At 43.4% G+C, this 17,896-nt stretch overlaps 1 protein-coding gene across 26 annotated transcripts in view; it reads left to right on the top strand.

The window, feature by feature from the left end:
- Positions 1 to 17,896, top strand: part of LOC105470260 (kalirin RhoGEF kinase) — a 700,354-nt gene that overhangs the window by 283,010 nt on the left and 399,448 nt on the right. For all 26 annotated transcript variants that reach the window (XM_071089172.1, XM_071089152.1, XM_071089145.1 and 23 more), the window contains exons 7-9: positions 8,902 to 9,093; positions 12,793 to 12,924; positions 17,208 to 17,438. In XM_071089172.1, coding sequence (XP_070945273.1) covers positions 8,902 to 9,093; positions 12,793 to 12,924; positions 17,208 to 17,438 — 555 coding nt within the window. The remainder of the gene's footprint in view (positions 1 to 8,901; positions 9,094 to 12,792; positions 12,925 to 17,207; positions 17,439 to 17,896) is intronic.

Below are 17,896 nucleotides of genomic sequence, written 5' to 3'. Positions count from 1 at the left end.
TTCAACTATTGTTAAGATTAGGCATGCTAGAAGAAATAGTTATTGTTCGGGAAAGCTCCTCAGAATTCCTAACTACAGAGATTCTCAAACATTGATGTGCATACCTATCACCTGGGACAATCTTGTTAAAATGCAGATTCTGATTCAGAAAGTTGGGGAAGGGCCTGAAATACTGCATTTCTAACCAGCTGCTAGGTGCAGCTGGTGCCTCTGATCAAGCTCTGAGTAGCCAGACCCTATTTAAAAAACGGTGGAGGGGGTCGGGGCGGCGATTGGGGATAAAATGCTGATAAATACATTTCCCGGAAGTCCTAGAGGCTCTAATTTCAACCTTAAAGGTAGCCTAAAGTTACTACATCCTAACCCAGAAAAGCTCCATTTTTCCTAATCACTTGCCTCACTGGGTGTCCCCTGAATCTGATTCCAGCTGTACCCATCCTTCCCTACCATTTCAATTTTGCAACGATGTCTCATACAAAAACACTTACCCTGCCCAAGGAGGTTTATTCAGAGCTGAGCGAGAGAGGAGCTTCTCTTTTTTCTTTTCTTTTCTTTTTTTCTTTTTTTTTTTTTTTTTTGAGACTGAGTCTAGCTCTGTCTCCCAGGCTGGAGCGCAGTGGCGTGCGGCTCACTGCAAGCTCCGCCTCCCAGGTTCACGCCATTCTCCTGCCTCAGCCTCCCGAGTAGCTGGAACTACAGGTACCCGCCTCCACGTCCGGTTAACTTTTTTTTTTTTTTTTTTTTTTGTATTTTTAGTAGAGATGGAGTTTCACTGTGATAGCCAGGATGGTCTCTATCTCCTGACCTCGTGATCTGCCCGCCTTAGCCTCTCAAAGTGCTGGGATTACAGGCATGAGCCACCACGCCCGGCCTGTCTTTTTTCTGAAAGCTGTTCCTGGGTTTCCGGTGGACTTTGGACATATGGCCAGGCGCTTGTTTTCATGACTGCTTAATGGTTTGTAAAGCAATTGCTGGAGGAAACATTGCTACGGCAAGCCAGGCCAGAGGGACAGGGCTCATGAGCCAGTGTTATCTTTGCTGAGCACCGGCGCTATTCCTGTTCCTTTTCTCTCTCCATCCGGCAGTGACAGATGGCCTCCACATGGTTTGACCTCCTGTTTGGCCAGACCTGATCAGATAGTCATCAATCAGCTGCCCCATTTGGCCCCCCAGAGGGCACCCTGTGGTTCATGGGAGGCAGAAGGTGGAAGTTTCCTTTAGAGCTCATCATATCTCATAGCTATTGTAGTATAGTTTCAAGCATGGGCAGTTCTTATTCCAGATGTTACTATCCCAGTGTCCATATGTTTCGAGGTGGGATCAGCAGGTTTACATGGTAATGTGAAACTAATTAATCATAAACTAATGATTTAACAGCTTTAGGACCCAAAGTGAGTTTTGTACTGGCAAAGATGTAAGTAATACATACGGTGTTATTAAGCTGGAGAAAGGAGATGAGGCTGAGCTTTTTCCATTGCTTTGACACAATCTCTTTATTTTCTTACTGATACTCAATGTTACTCACAAGGTCTCTGAAAACTGTATTGGAAAATCTCCAATTACTATTATTCATGGCTTTGAGATTGAGAAAATAAAAATTTACGTTAATATAAGCTGCAGGGCACAAGAAAAAGGGAGCAATAAGCAGAGGGGCCATGTAGAGAGGAAATCAAGATGCCGGGGTTCTAGTCTCATTCTTCCTCTTTCTTTGAACATGTTGCTTGACTGATATATCACACATTAGGTAGATACAAGCAATGGCTCGGTTCCTTTTTTTATTTCCTAACTGTAAAATGAGTTTGTTGCATGAACTTGGCTTCTAAAAACTTTAAATAAAGTGTTTTTCATTCTTTTCCTGAGAAAAGCAGTTTTGGTCATTTCATTAAAACCTGTTTATTCTACTATGTGTAAATTGTGCTTCACTAAAAAAAATATATTTTTTTGCTGAAGTCAAAAGAGGTGAGGACATTTGAGTAATTTCGGCTCTGATGGAGTACAACCCAGCTAAATATATTAAAGATATATTAAAATAATTTTTTAAATTAAAATTAAAAATACCAAATACCTGTAATCCCAGTAGTTTGGGAGGCTAGGAGAGAGGATTGCTTGAGTGCAGGAGTTAGAGTTCAGCCTTGGCAACATGACTAGAATCCATCTATAAGAAAAAGGAAATTTAAAACACCAAATCTATTAAAGTTAAAAATACCAATAAATCCCTAGCATTATTTATAGTAGGGAAGAAATAAACTACAAACAACAACCTTTGCACCTCAATAAAAAGAGTGAATTGATAAAAGTAGGAGGTTGAACATAAATTCCCTAGCTCCATCAGGTATTTTGACATCTGATATTCTGATTATTAACTTCAGTGGGGAGGAAGAGTCTCCTCTGTATAGTTTTAATAACCCTTTTCTCCCTGATCATTTGTATTATATATAAATTATATATATAAAAATATATATATACCAAAATTATTTTTTTTAACTTTTCCATACATAATAGAGATGAGAAAAAGACCCTAAAGAAAAGTTCCCACCATCATGTATATCTGGTACAAAATAAGTATTCAGGCCAGGCTCAGTGGCTCACACCTGTAATTCCAGCACTTTGGGAGGCCAAGGCAGGCGGATCACTTGAGGTCAGGAGTTCGAGACCAGCCTGGCCAACATTGTGAAACCCCGTCTCTACTAAATATACAAAAAATTAGCCGGGCGTGGTGATATGTGCCTGTAATCCCAGCTACTCGAGAGGCTGAGGCAGGAGAATTGCTTGAATCCGGGAGGCGGAGGTTGCAATAAGCCAAGATCATGCTACTGCACCCCAGCCTGGGCAACAGAGCGAGACTCTGTCTCAAAATAATAATAATAATAAGAAGAAGAAGAAGAAGAAGAAGAAGCATTCAATAACTGGTAGTATTTGGTTGTGCTTCCCTGGTATGTATAATGTTTTCTCAGCTGAGGCAATACTGTTTATATTTTGTAGTAGCTTTTTGATTGAGCATTTGATTTTCATTTGACCTGAATTATTTTGCTGAGTACCTTGGCTCTCAGCTGGTTGTTTGCCTGGCCTCCCTCCCTTGACTTTTGGATTTGGAGAGTCAAGGTCTCAAGAGCTTGTTGAGAGGACAGAGCCCCTCAGGGAAAGTGTCCCCTAAGTGGTGGTTATACCTTGCCTCCTGTGTTGATCTGACAGGCAGATCACACCTTTCATTTTCATAATAATGATTAAAAAGCTGTAGCCCCATTAACTGGAAAGGAATTGAGAACCTGTGCTCAGGACTTGTTCCTTGCAGAGATGAAACAACTCTTTGATGAGCCCACTCTGTCTTTCTCCTGCTGAAGACAAGTCACGTTGCCCATAGACCACAAAGTGAAGAACCCCAACACCCAGCATGGGGAGGAGGCTTCTGTCACCTTTTGTAACACAGTTTGCAATAAGGAGAAGAACCTGTTTCCTTGTATGAGGACAAGATGGCCCAACGTCTGAGTGTTCTGGATTTGACTATCACATGCCAAGGTGGTGGAGGCACCCCAAGAAGACTATCTCAAGAGATAAAAGCTTTATTTTTCCAACTTAAGGTATGGAAGGACATTGTATTGAAATAACATGGCTCAGAAAGCACCTTATGGGCTGATTCTGAATCCTCTGATCTCTCTGGGTCAAGGAAAAACTTATAGACAATTCTGAGCTCCAGACCTTTAACTCCTAGGGGAAGAGCGTCTGCAGCAGAGGGTTTGTGGCATGTAGGGCATAGCCTGGTAAGTGGCTAGGGCAGCATTAACAGCTGTAGTAGGGAATAGTGGGAACCTTGTGTTGTGCTCTCTGTGAAAGACAATGAGACTTCACTTTTTTGCCTCTTGTTGGAATCGTTGATAGATTTTTCTTTTTGTTGTACTTTTTACTAATACTTTGATTTGGTATGCACTTAACGTGGGGAGCTAATGCCAGTCTCCTAGAACTGAATGAGGGAAAACATATGACATTCTTTGCACTATTGGTTCTGTGCCAGGCATCTGGCTGGATGCTTTATGTTATCTCATGTAATCCACAGAGAGTGTGTCTAATTCAGAGTGGGGACCTGTGACCACAGGAGTGTAAAGTTCCCCTCTGCTTTTAGGAGTGAAATGAATGGGATTCAAAGAATACCTTCTCTTGGCAATGATCTTCTCTTATAATCAGCCCCTGACACATAGGTTAAGGTTACCAAAATGATAACTTGCATCAACTGATTATTTCTAGAATGACCAGTATCTCTTTCAGTATACCACATAAGAAGTCACAAAGAGAATATTTAGCTAAGGTTTTTAATGGAAAGCTATCATTATCTTGTTTTTTGTAGCCAATAGGCGTAAGCCAGGAATCAGGTTGGAAGTGGGAGCCCTTTTGGCGGGGCTGAAAACTTTGATCAAGATTCTGCCAAGCAGTTCTTTCAGGACAAGGACTCTGCTCCACCAATTTCAGTTAATCACAGCAGGGGACAAGGCCTCAGAAGAAGGGGCTCTCCATCCTGTGATCTCCCGTTAATGACTGCAGGAATTAAAAAAAGAATTTTGTGGGTAACAAAAGTGAGGGCGGGGTGTCAATATACATGGTTTTTAAGTTATTGAGATTTTGTTGGAATTTAGTTATTTTTCTTGTTTGTGAGGAGGAGAGGCTTTAGGGGGAGGTAAGATGGGGTAGATGATGCAACAGACCATGCTGCAGGTGCATTGCCTTCTGCAGGGTAGATTGTGTCTATACCTTGGGCTGTGCCATACTTTGGATAATGATAATAATTTAATAACAACATATATAGACTGCATATATAGGGGAGTTTAAATTTAATAAATCAGTTTTGAGGTAAGGATTTAAGAAGACACATATCAAGCTAGAATTATTAGTCAAGTTATTATCTTCTGGCCAGGGAAGCTGGTTAGTCTGAGCATCTCAGCTGAGGGGAAGGGGCTAAAGAGGAGAGGGGGAGAAGGGCCTCTGGCCCTTGGTCACCTGGAAGCTGAAGGACTCAGGGGGTCCAGCTCCAGCCTTGGTCCTCACACTACTGGGCAGTGAGCAGAGCCAGCATCTCAGCCTGCTGAGACATGGACAGCAGGCCTGGAATACATGTACCTCTGGAGTAGGCAGCACTATGCTCCTGGTCTCCTGGAACTGACATTACTTACTCAGAAATGGAATGTCTGAGATCATTAGGTCAACTCCCTCACAGATGAGGAAACTGAGGCACAGAGAAGTCAAGTGACATCTCAAGTGAATACCAGAGCTGGGACCAAAGCTCGTGGCTCTTGATTCCTGGCCCAGTGACTTTAATGCCCTTGACTAATGGGCAGCTCTGCAGATGGAAAGGCATTGAAGGCTGGCAGGGAAGAATGGGAGAGCCACGCAGATGGAAGAGAGTGGAGGGGGCAGCTGGTAGGAAATGGGAAGGCTGTAAAGAACCAAAATATCCATTCCTCTTGGCCATGTCCCAAGGACAAACATAACTCCCAAGTGTTCCTAATAAGGGCATAAACAGTCACCCAAAAGAACCACACAAATGGATTGACCAAAGGCCATGAAATGTTGTTTATGCTTAATGAGTAAGCACTCCTATTTATTCAGACTCCTAATCCAGCTCTTTAACCTCATTCTTTCCTTTTAAGTCATTGGAGGCCTTCCTTGCCATTACTCCCTTCTCATTTGTTGTGTGGCTATCCTTGTACCCAGGGACAACTGCAGTTTAGAATCTATCTGCCCATTTCTCTCAGGTTCTGGGGCAAAGGAAAATGAAGAAGAAGAAGATGAACTTGGGCAATGTGACTTGCCTGAAGCATTTGATATTCTGAAAAGGGGCTATAGGAAAGAACAATGAGCCAATTCATAAGTCAACATTATGTTTATCCCTCTATTATGAGGGATACTGCCTCTACTTCTTTTGTAAGGCATAATTATTTATTAGTTTTAGCAAGACATTTCTCTGCCTGCTGATAATGAAACAAAAAAAGCATTTACTGTGCTACTCTAGAATGTGAACTGTAAGCTGTGGTCTTTTTTTTGTTTGTTTATTTGCTTTCAGTTTTAATCTATGATCACAGGCTTAGAGGTTGAAGGGGACCATGGAGGACTGCCAGCCTCCCCACCCTCTTTCATGCGGGGAGCCTCTTCCCGACAGCCCTGCCAGTGGTTCAGATCCCTTCCCTCTGAATCCCCACAGAGAGTCGTTTCTACCTCTGTGGAAGCACTTGCTTCATTTTGCCTTAAATTACAGTTATTTGAGGACTTGTCTTAAGCCTCAGCTGTGAGCCCCTGTGGGCAGGGGGTGGATGGGCAGGAATCCTATCTTATTCCTCTTTGATCTCCTACAGCCCCCAACACAGAGCCTGGCCCACTCTCCATAAATATTTGAATGAGTGACAAGGTGTTAAGAGTCTACAGAGGCAGCCACAGTTGGACACCTCTAATAGCTAGAAAGTTCTTCCCAAAAGTAAGCAGAAATATGCCTCCCTGTGTGCCTTGGGAGGGAGAAGAATGTAATAGGCAGTGATGACAAAGGGCTGGGTGTCTATAGGATATATCTGGGGACAGGGTAATGACTTGCTCTTACTGCTTTTCTTGCATTCCATCTGGCCAGAGTACACAAGGCCTTTCTCCAGGACAGGAAAACCCAACAACCTAGATAGATCTGGGTAAGGGGACAGGGGCATGGATTCCAGGATTTGAATCCAGTTTGGGAGGACAGCTCTATCAGACCCTGTCAGTGTCCCAGCCATATGGCCTCAGTCTGCCCTGGGGGTCATCGGCAGGTGATTCTCGTACAGACTGACCACTTCCTGCACTTATCTGCGATGATCACTCTCTGACCTCAGAAGTGGGCTTGGTCTGTTTGTGGGTTCGGATAGGAATGCCAGGAACTTACCCCAGGAAGGACCTTCAACCAAAGATCAATGGGACTTAGTGCATCAGTAACCCCGATTCCTCACCCCTCAGTGGGACAGCTCAGAGGTATGTTTTATAGTTTCTCAAAAGGTCTCAACAGGGATTGAACCCCAGTTGCTCATATAACTTAACATATCCTTTATTCATTTCCCTCCCTTTCCTTGTTGACTTCCCCTCCCTTTCACTATGCTTCCTGGGACCATGCCCAAGTAAACTCTGTCTCCCAAATAATTGTCTCAAGGTCTGCTTTGGGGAGAACCCAAAGTAAGACAATGACATGAGCAGGAGATTTGAGGGACTTCCCATACTATTCTTCCCATAGAAGATAAAACTGTCTGGCTCTTGAATTTTTAAAAAAGAAGATAAAACTGTCAAAATCAGTGTGTGCTTTCCCTTCCTCCTTCTTCCTTTCTATTTTTAAGTGCAGAGTGGTTTTTCTGTCAGTTCTATAAATAGAGTTTAATTTTCAGTAGAATTTGTGTCCTAACTCAGAAAACAAGGCTGCAAATGGTTCCTACAACTTTGAGGGATAGTTATTTCCCATAACAAGAATCAGTAATATCCTAGTTCTCTTAGGGAAATGCACTATGTCAGAAAGGTCTCAGGACAGATTAATAAAAGAGATGACACATAGGGGTCATTAGACATCAGGGTGGATTTGTGTAGAAGTTCTTCACTTAACTTTTTAAACTTCCACAGAGACATTTTAAATTAAGAGAGACCCTACCAACCTGGCCCAGGTTTGGGACGGAGTGCTTAGAAGTCAGGGACAGCTAAGACGAATGGGGACCATGAGAGAGGAAAATAAAGAACCTTCATTAAACCTACTCAGTATTAATGAACTACACCTGAGTTGATAGAACCTAGAGAAAATGCTGTTACTGCAGAATATGTATAATCATTTGAGAAGATTTGTAACAAAGAATGAAGGCGTGTGAATAATCTGCCTCCCTGGTCCTCCTTTATGCAGACATATTGTGTGATTTGGAAAAGCTCCCTGTGGATGCCACAACCTTACCCGATTGTTTTGACACCTCAGATAACTAATAGGAGATAGCAGTTAAAAATAGCCATAATCACTACTGTCTTAGGTTTGTGAGGTTTTTCTTTTGTCTTGTTCCTTCCTGGAGCATTTTTCAGTGACCTAATAGGAAACAGCATACATGTTCATGAATTTTTAATTAGCAAGCAAAGATGAGAATGAATGTAAACAAAACACAAGATGACAGGAGACAATGGGCCAAGAGAGCCCCTCCTTGATGCCTTTTGGGGTACCCACAGATGCCTTTTGGGGTCAGGTGGGGAAATCTTCCTAAATCAAGCAGGGTTAAGAAAGGGCTTCACAGACCTAATTATTAGCATGGAAAAGTGTGTGGCTTCAAATGCTGTCTTTCTTTAAACCCTGTTTGATGACCAGTGCCCCAGCTCTTTTGGCAGGGCTGAAGGAGGTAGGAGGAAGGTGGGGACATTTTGCTAGGTGATAGGAAGATGTGGAATTACCGTGTCTCCTTTGCCCTCTTTGATGAGTACTTCTGCCCTGTTTGTTGTGTGTAGATGGCAATAGTGTCCTGGGTACAGCTCTCCCCTGAACAAGAGAGATGTCTCTGCCTCCTTTAGCTTGTGCCCTCGTCTGAGCCACCACTTCCAAAGAGCGCTCTTGAGAGTTATGTGCCATCCCTGGGAATGACCGCATAAGATGGTTATGAGGATTACATAAAGCAGTCCATGTAAAGTGACTGCATTAAAGTGCATTAATAGTTGGCACAAAATCTATGCTGGTTCCCCACAATGAGAGGTCCCTGCTATCTACTGAAATTGAATTGTAGAAAAAGATTTCCCTTGGGCCAAAAACAAATACACTAGTATGGCCTGTACCAACCTCTCTCAGACTTTTGTTTTGGGCAGCTCCCTACCCCAAATATGTGCCCCACAAGAGTGCCCAGTGGATGTCTTTTGAGCCTGCCCCACTGAGCACTCCCCTTTGCTTTCTAGAACGCCTATGTCAACATCAACCGCATCATGTCCGTGGCTTCCCGCCTCTCCGAGGCCGGCCACTATGCCTCACAGCAAATCAAGCAGATCTCCACCCAGCTGGACCAGGAGTGGAAGAGCTTCGCCGCTGCCCTGGATGAACGCAGCACCATCCTCGCCATGTCTGCTGTGTTCCACCAGAAGGCTGAACAGGTAAGGCCCAGAATCCTGCAGCAGCTGCTGTTGGTGGGAAGGGTTGGGGATGGACAGGAAAGGGCTGGAGCGGAGCACACACACTCTCTATAGAGTGCTCCGCCTGTCTTTTTGAAACACTGAAGACCCTGCGGAGTCATTGCAACATTAACCTATGTTCGACCACATTCATGGCCCCTGTGTGCACAAAGAAACATTGGTAACTCTTGGTGACTTTGCTTGTCATACAAACAAGAGGGTACCCAGAGCCTTTTTACATTTTGCTTGGTAGTGGTTGTGTATGCACGTGTGCATGTGTGGGCTGTCCGCGTAGTGTGCATTCTCAGAACACAGATCAAAGGGGTGAATGTAAAGTGATCATTGAGGTGCTGAGAGCAGGGGGGAACTAATTTTACATGAAGCATTTGCTATGGATAATGGTAATATAATAATAATATAATGGGTCAAGATAATAATTACTCGTACTTACTAAGTGGCCAGGCATTGGCCAGTTGCATGATAACCCATTTTACAAAGAGGAATACTGAAGCTCACAGACATTAATTGATTGGCCTGCCTAAGATTCCACGATGTGTTGGAGCCTGTATTGAACCAGCTTATAGAGAGACAGTTGTTAAATTTTCAGGAATTTTGTGAGCTGGTTATCACATTCTAGCTATTGCTTAATTATGTAGGTTTATAATTAAATATGTTATGTTAAAAGCAAAGTTAATAAATGCTCAAAACTCATCACTTGCTAATTATTTTACAACCTCTTGTTATTACCTATGTTCTTGAAATCATTTTTATGCATTTATGTTTTTCTGTGGCGGAAATACCATACAATTGTGTGCTATGTATGGATTACTCTTCCCAACTCCATGTTGGTGATGTCACACTGGTAGCTTAAAATACACCATGGTAGGAGTTTCATATTATAGAAATTATCAGATGCTATAAACCAGGGATTAATTCATTGCTTTATTGTTGCCTAGAGTCTAAAGAAAATGAGGGAGAAAGTGTTTGAAAATGCAGACTAAACTTAAAAATGTGTCCTGTGTATACCTGTTACATTGTGAGTAACACACAAAAATCAAGGAAATATTCTTCCAATATTCAAAAACTGTTACTTGGTTCAGCAAAGAAGTCACTGACATCCTTGATGAACAAGTGATGTTCTGGTGTAGTATTCAGGTGTTTTTCACCTTTGTCTCACTCCTTAGCATAATGAAAATATCAACTAGCATGTGTGTCAAAACTACAAATGTTTGTCAGTTGCAACCATAGGTCAAAAGCATCCTGTGAGAATCAACTGGCTACATTAAATATACAATACAGAGCATTGTATATGTTGTTCTCTGTAAATGATGTGTTATACATTCTTTATATCTGTAGAATTTGTAAATGCACTTACCTGTATATATGTAATATATAGTCATATACACACGTACATATATATGCTGGTTGTTAAACATTTACTAACACACCACTGCTAAAATCGCACAATCTATGAGTAGATAGGCTATCAACTCAGGTGTGTTTAACACTAGGCCTGTGGTCTTAACCTCTACATTTCTTTCTTTGCATTACATTTGGGTAACATAGGCCAAGGAGAGTCAGACACCTGGTCACACCTTAAATCTCTCCCTCTGTTACCCTCTCTAGCGTGGAGGGCAACATAGCATAATTAAGAGTCTAGACTTTGAGGCAAGACACATGGATTCTGATCCCAGCTCCACCATTCATTTACCCTTAGACAAGTCATGTCACCATTCTGAGCTTGTTTCCTCTTCCATAATGTGGAGCTAATCATAAATAGCACAGGGCTATTTATGTGCTAAAGGGCTGTGCTAAAGATACAACATGAGAGATGGAATGTGTAAGGTGCCTCGTGTGCTTACTAAACAGTGGACGTTACTACTATGGGTATTTGCACCACATACTATCCTGGTATCTTTTTATTTCCTCCACCTGAGAACTTCCCAAAGACTGAAATAATACTTGTGTCAAGCCCAACCCTATACTTTGAGAGGGATGTGGCCATATCTTTTTGTCGCTGTTGTTAAGGTTGTTGGTGGTAGTGACTGATAGTGACTGGTTCATTCTTAGGGCCATGAGAATATTGATGTCCAATTTCCTGTTCTCTCTTCAACCATATCACTTTCATACTTTATTCAAGGTTTGCCCAGATTGGTAAGGAAGACCCCCTGCTTCTCTCTTTGTCTCTCTGGCATTATATCCTTGAGGTGATCATTTTGTGGGATATGCTACAGGCCACCTGTTAGAATATTGCAGAGAAATCCCAAGAGCCTTGAAGCAGTACTCCCCCCATGATTGACACAAGAATGTCAAGTGGCTTCTAGGGTCATTTGTAAAGTAGTTATTGGTGGAGCAAAGAAACTTCTGAGATTTCAGCATGTACATATTATATGATGTGATACTGGATGGCACCTGGCACTCTTCCAGAATTGCTAAGAAATGGTCTAATGTGTTACGAAATGTACAGAATGAAAAGTCAACCACAACAATCAACAGGCTGGGGACTGAAAGCTGACAGTGACAACAAAACTAGAATGCAAACGGTTGCAGTGCCAGAACTGAGAAAACTGGAGAAGTGCACATTTATTTCATGTTTCCTGATTTGGACTGGTTTGGATCAGAAGCAATTTTATTTGTATCTATTTTTTAATGCAATTTCTGTAGGTATTACTAGTCCTTCAGGGACACTCATAAACCATGCTTCTTTTTAACTGGGGAAAAAGATGACTCAAGGCTATTTTTTTCCATGCATTTATTTAGGCAGCTCTTTATTGTCCTCATATGGGCTGTTCTTGGCAATGGGATTAAAAGGTATTTAGGCAATTAATTTAAATGGAGCTGTGCATCCAGGCGAGAGGAATCACAGACAGAACAATTCCAGACTGTTGGGTGAATTATTTGCATTTTCAAAGTGCATTTTTCCACCCAATAAATTGGAGTGATTTCAGTTAGCTTACCCTTTGTGCATGAAGACCCATAGTCTTCCACAGCTGTTAATTTTAATTTTAAAATAATTTGATGTCTGTCAAAGATCTATGTCTATATATCACAACCCGGGATGCAGTAGGTATAGCACAGCCTGTCCCCCTAGACTGCCTCTCTTGTTTCCACCCTTCAGGGGACTGACCCAACAGTGGGTCAGTGGGAGACCTGTTGAGGGCAGTCTGCATCCCATATGGGATGGTCTCTGCAAGTTCCCTGGGTTCCTGGTGGTCTGTGTGAGGTGTTTTTTGCTTGTCTTCACAACTGGATGTACACACTATAAAGCACAGATGTGGAACATCTCCTTATGTTACACACAGCCCCTCACATATGCCTGTGAGTGTGCATGGGGCAAGAAGCTCTAATGTATCCTTGGAATGTGGTGAGCTGTTTCCATACCTGGACATTACAGTTAGTGTGTAGCTATAACCTGTTGAACATCTGGTGATTCACCTGCCCCCTACAGTTTCATAATAGTCAATTTTGTGGAGACTATACTTCCTAAATGGGTACCTGGGTCTGATTTCTTACCAGGAGTTAGTATTTGTAGAATTAAAAAACTCTACCCTCTACAGTGGTCTCTGAAGGCTTTCAGAAGTCCTGATGTTTTTTCCCAAGGTATCTGACGCTCTCTCCATAATCCACCCAACTCCCTACCCCCAGTGCTCCCCCACTGACCCACCCCGCGTCTCCTTCCAGTTCCTGTCGGGAGTGGACGCCTGGTGCAAGATGTGCAGCGAAGGTGGTCTGCCGTCCGAGATGCAGGACCTAGAGCTGGCAATTCACCACCACCAGACCTTGTATGAGCAGGTGACCCAAGCCTACACAGAGGTGAGAATGGAACAGGGCAACCATGGGTCTTGAGCATTTCTGCATGTGGGTGGGTGACGAGGGCACTGGCCTGTGCACTGTGAAATAGCCTGGGTGGGACTAAGAAGAAGAGAGGCTGTTTTTCTTTTTTTGGTGACATCTTTAGGAACCTTGATCTATGAACTATGGTGTCTCCAACCAGGAAGGAGAACAAATTGGGGCCATTATTAGGCATCACTTTGGTGCACTCACATTCATTCTCTCTCTCTCTGTCACACACACACACACACACACACACACACACACACACACACCCCCTATACACTTGCCTTATCCTGTGTGTGAAGATTGGACTTTCTCCTCTTGGGGGAGGAATATAAGAAAATGAAGCTGTGCTTTTCTGGAGTTTGCTTTCTGGTTGGTGAATGGACATGTACGCACTAGCCCTGCCACCTTTTTTATGAGGCAGCTCATCAAAAAAATATTAATTTTCTCACCAGAAGATCCAGAGGAAAACACACAGCGTGGAGATAGTGTTTGCAGGAGTAAAAAGCTTCCGTGAATGTGAAGGACAAAGACTCTTCCGTTGAAAAATCAAAGGCAGGGGGTTGCTGTAAAGCTAAGAAAGGGAAAAAAAACCTCTTGACAGTCCTCTCAAAGTAAAAGGAAACAGCTACATAGGTACCTCTGTGTAGATATACACAAGTTAGTATGTTTGCTAACTGGCATGAATTCTGAGGAAGGGAACTGAGGGATGGAGAGGGATGGGCTGATTAAGGAAGCTGGATGAGGAGAAGTGAATTCACATACAGCCCATGTGTTTCCTCTGGGCAGGATTAGTTAGAGGAGTATTAAAATGGGTTCCTGGACCACCTGCATCAGACTCACCTGATACAGATTCCTGGGTCCCACCCAAGACTGAATCAGAATGTCAAGAAGTGAGACCTGGAACCTACATTTTAATAACTATTACCCTATTTGAATTTGATGCACATTGAAGTCTAAGAACCAATGGCTTCTGGGTAAGAATAAGGGTTTTTGCCACAGTCAAACTGAATTTGAATCCTGGCTCTCCGATTTACTAGCTGTGTGACCTCAGACAAGTTACTTAACCACTCTGAGCTTCGTTTCATCTGTGAAATGAAAGTGGTAACACCTGCCTCATAGGATAGTGTGGAGGTTATAAAGGTAATGCATGACAATTCACAATTGCAAAATTGTGGAACCAGCCTAAATGTCTATCAGCCAACGAATGGGTAAAGAAAATGTGGTATATATACACCATAGAATACTACTCAGCCATAAAAAGGAACAAAATAATGGCATTCACAGCAATCTGGATGGAGTTGGAGACCATTATTCTAAGTGAAGTAACTCAGGAATGGAAAACCAAGTATCGCATATTCTCACCTTTAAGTGGGAGCTAACCAAACACCACCTGTTCCCCAAAACTATTTAAATAAATAAATCATAGTACCCAACAAAAAATTAAAAAAATAAAATGAAGGTAATGTATATAATGCACTTGGCCCAGTGTCTGATAGTAATGAGCACTAAAAAGTGGTAATGTATTCTGTCATTGTAGAAGGCACAATGAAGGACTTATGAGCCAAATCTGATCTCATCAGCTCTGATCCATATGGCCCAAAGCTTTCTGTCTTATAACAGAACTGTGCCTCTGCCCATGGGTCAAGAATCTTTAAATTTACTCCTTGCAAAATACAAATATAGAGAGTACAAATGAGATTAATATTATACTTCCACATGTGTGAGGTGCGGGTATAATTATACATATAGACACAATATTTCTCTCAATTAATTATCAGGCCCTAGCATTGTGAGGCTTAAACCTTCCCTTCAACCCCACTTCAGAGGCCAGTGAGCTGTCCCTGCTTCCTACAGATGTAGAGACTGAGGCAGAGAATTGGAGCTCATGCAGGGTGGATTTCTAGGACTTGGGCCTCCATCTCTAACCACCCTGCCCTGGACATAGCATGGTGCCAAAAGACAGCATTTGCTCAGAATTCCAGGAAGAGAGCGCTCCTGGGTTTGGCTATAGGATATTTGTCTTACTCATGTCTCTGGTGGGCATCACCTCTGCATTGTTTATAAACTACTTCCCCCACCCCACTCTCCTGGCAGTCTATGGGAGATGGGGATGGTGGGATTGGGTGGGTGGTGGTGGTTTCCTCTCCTGGCCTCTGCTGCACTCTACTCCAGCACCCCTCCTAACTACCATGCCCTGAAGGCCCTTCTGTGGCCCCATGGGCAGGAGGAGTAACAGCTGCTTCTGTATTCCTGGACCCCCAGCCAAGCTATTATCAGGGACCAAAGGAAGGGTGAGGGGAGTATGCAAACCCGGCAAACAGCTTCATCATCAGAGGTGTGGAGATGGAAACACACCTCATTCCCTACCTTGCTGATGAGATAAAAGACCATTTTCATCTCCAAAAGCCTTCTTTTGGTGAAGACTCCAAGCCAACTTTGATTTAGTTGGTAACCAAGTTTGGGGACTCAACATTTCTATCAATTCCCAGTCATCCCTGTTTTAAATTGGAAAGATGCATGTTCTGTTGGGTACTTTGCCAAGTACAGGAGGGCCACAGGTGTTGATTGTATGATGTCACTTTCCAGAATTATTGTTGCCCGCGATTGTGCCAGAACTCCAATGAGAAGAATGGCAGAGAGTGTCATCCCACTTTTCTCAGACTGAGGGCAAGTGTTGGGATGTGGATGGTGTGTCCACGGTCTAAGTGTCCCAGCCTTTCTCTGCATGTTCTAGAAAAATGAGGATTTTACTGCTTTTCAGAAGAAAGAAGGGGGTCGTATAGAGCAAGAGCAAAGTATTTTAAAAGGATAAAGACAAAAGAAAGAAAATGACAAGGAAATAAAGAGGATGGGAGGGAGATGATGATGATTATGACGATGGTTGTATTAGTCTGTTCTCATGCCACTAATAAAAACATACCTGAGACTGGGTAATTTATTAAAAAAAAAAGAAGAAAAAAAACAGGTTTGATGGACTTACAGTTTCACATGGCCATGGAGGCCTCACAATCATGGCAGAAAGTGAAGGAGGAGCAAAGGCATGTCTTACATGGTGGCAGTCAAGAGAGTGTGTGCAGGGGAACTGCCCTTTTATAAAACCATCAGATCTCATGAGACTTATTCACTAACATGAGAACAGCATGGGAAAAACCCATCCCCATGATTCAATTACCTCCCACCAGGTCCCTCCCACAACATGTGAGGATTATGGGAACTACAATTCAAGATGAGATTTGAACGGGGACACAGACAAACCATATCAATGGTGATGCTGGTGAAGATAAAATTGGTAGCCAGTATCACGTCAGGCTCTATTCTAAACACTGTATGTGTGTTAACTCATTTAATCCTCACCATGACTTTATGAAGTATGTACATAATTCTGCCTCTTTTACAGAGAAGGAAACTGAGGACCAAGGGGGTTAAATAACTTGTCTCTTGTCACACATCTAGAATTTTAGAGCCAGATAGAGGAATTTGGGAAAGAAAGAGCAGGAGAGAATTATGGTGGGAACTTATATTGACTTCATTTCTGAAATGAAGTTATGCTGTCTTACCTGGTGTGAGTCAGTTAAAATATTTACCAAGCCTGGGCGCGGTGGCTCACGCCTGTAATCCAAGCACTTTGGGAGGCTGAGGTGGGCGGATCACCTGAAGTCTGGAGTTCGAGACCAGCCTGGCCAACATAGTGAAACCCCATCTCTACTAAAAATACAAAAATTAGACAGGCATGGTGGCACGCGCCTGTAATCCCAACTACTCAGGAGACTGAGGCAGGAGAATTGCTTGAACCCGGGAGGCAGAGGTTGCAGTGACCAGAGATCGCACCATTGATTGCACTCCAGCCTGGGGACAAGAGCGAGATTTTGTCTCAAAAACAAACAAGCAAACAAACAACAACAACAACTAAAATTTGCCAAGTGCCTACTGTGTGCCAGGCACTGTTTTGGGCATTGAGGGGAGAGCAGCAAGTAGTCAGTGTCTCTGCCCTCACAGAGCTGAAATTCAGGAGGGGAGAGAGTCTCACAGACAACTGGCCAGCACGCCAGCAACTCCCCCATCAGGGAATTCCAGGTGCTCGGCCCTCCACCAGGCTGGAGGATCATGGCAGCTCTGGCTGGCTAGGTGTCTGGGTATGGGATTCCTGAGATTCTCAGAAGGCATAGTCAGGGACCTTCAGGCAGATACTTATTGCTTCTCTCTGTGCCCTGCCTATCACCCTTTTCCCTTAACCTAAACTTCTCTCTTTCCTGCAGGTCAGCCAGGATGGCAAAGCACTGCTAGATGTGCTACAGCGGCCCCTGAGCCCTGGGAACTCAGAATCCCTCACGGCCACAGCCAACTACTCCAAGGCAGTGCACCAAGTGCTGGACGTGGTGCACGAGGTGTTACATCACCAGCGACGGCTGGAGAGCATCTGGCAGCACCGCAAGGTGCGGCTCCACCAGCGGCTGCAGCTCTGTGTCTTCCAGCAGGACGTACAGCAGGTAACAGGCTCTGAGCCCTGGTGTCCATCATCCATTCTAGGAGGCAGACTGAGCTCAAGTCCCTGATCTAGGTGGTCAGGCTTAGGAGAGCACAGACTTATAGAGGGAAAAATGAAATTCAGCTCTCAAGTGCTCCACAGAACCCCACCAAAATACAAAACAAAAACTGGACCTGTGAATTGCATGTTTCTTGCCTAAGTGACTTTATAGACTGGCCTTCTCACCATGTGATATTGGAAAGGAAGACTTAGTTTCAGGAACTGCAATTCGTCATCGTCATATGGCACATTTTTCTTTGGTTTTGTTTTGTTTTGTTTTTTGGAGAGAGTCTCGCTCTGCTGCCCAGACTGGAGTACAGTGGTGTAATCTTGGCTCATTGCAACCTCCACTTTCTGGGTTCAAGTGATTCTTGTGCCTCAGCCTCCCAAGTAGCTGGGATTAAGGGCATGTGCCACCAC

The sequence above is a fragment of the Macaca nemestrina genome, chromosome 2 (assembly GCF_043159975.1).
Source record: "Macaca nemestrina isolate mMacNem1 chromosome 2, mMacNem.hap1, whole genome shotgun sequence".
NCBI lineage: Eukaryota > Metazoa > Chordata > Mammalia > Primates > Cercopithecidae > Macaca > Macaca nemestrina.
This window is presented reverse-complemented; position numbering and strand designations above follow the sequence as displayed.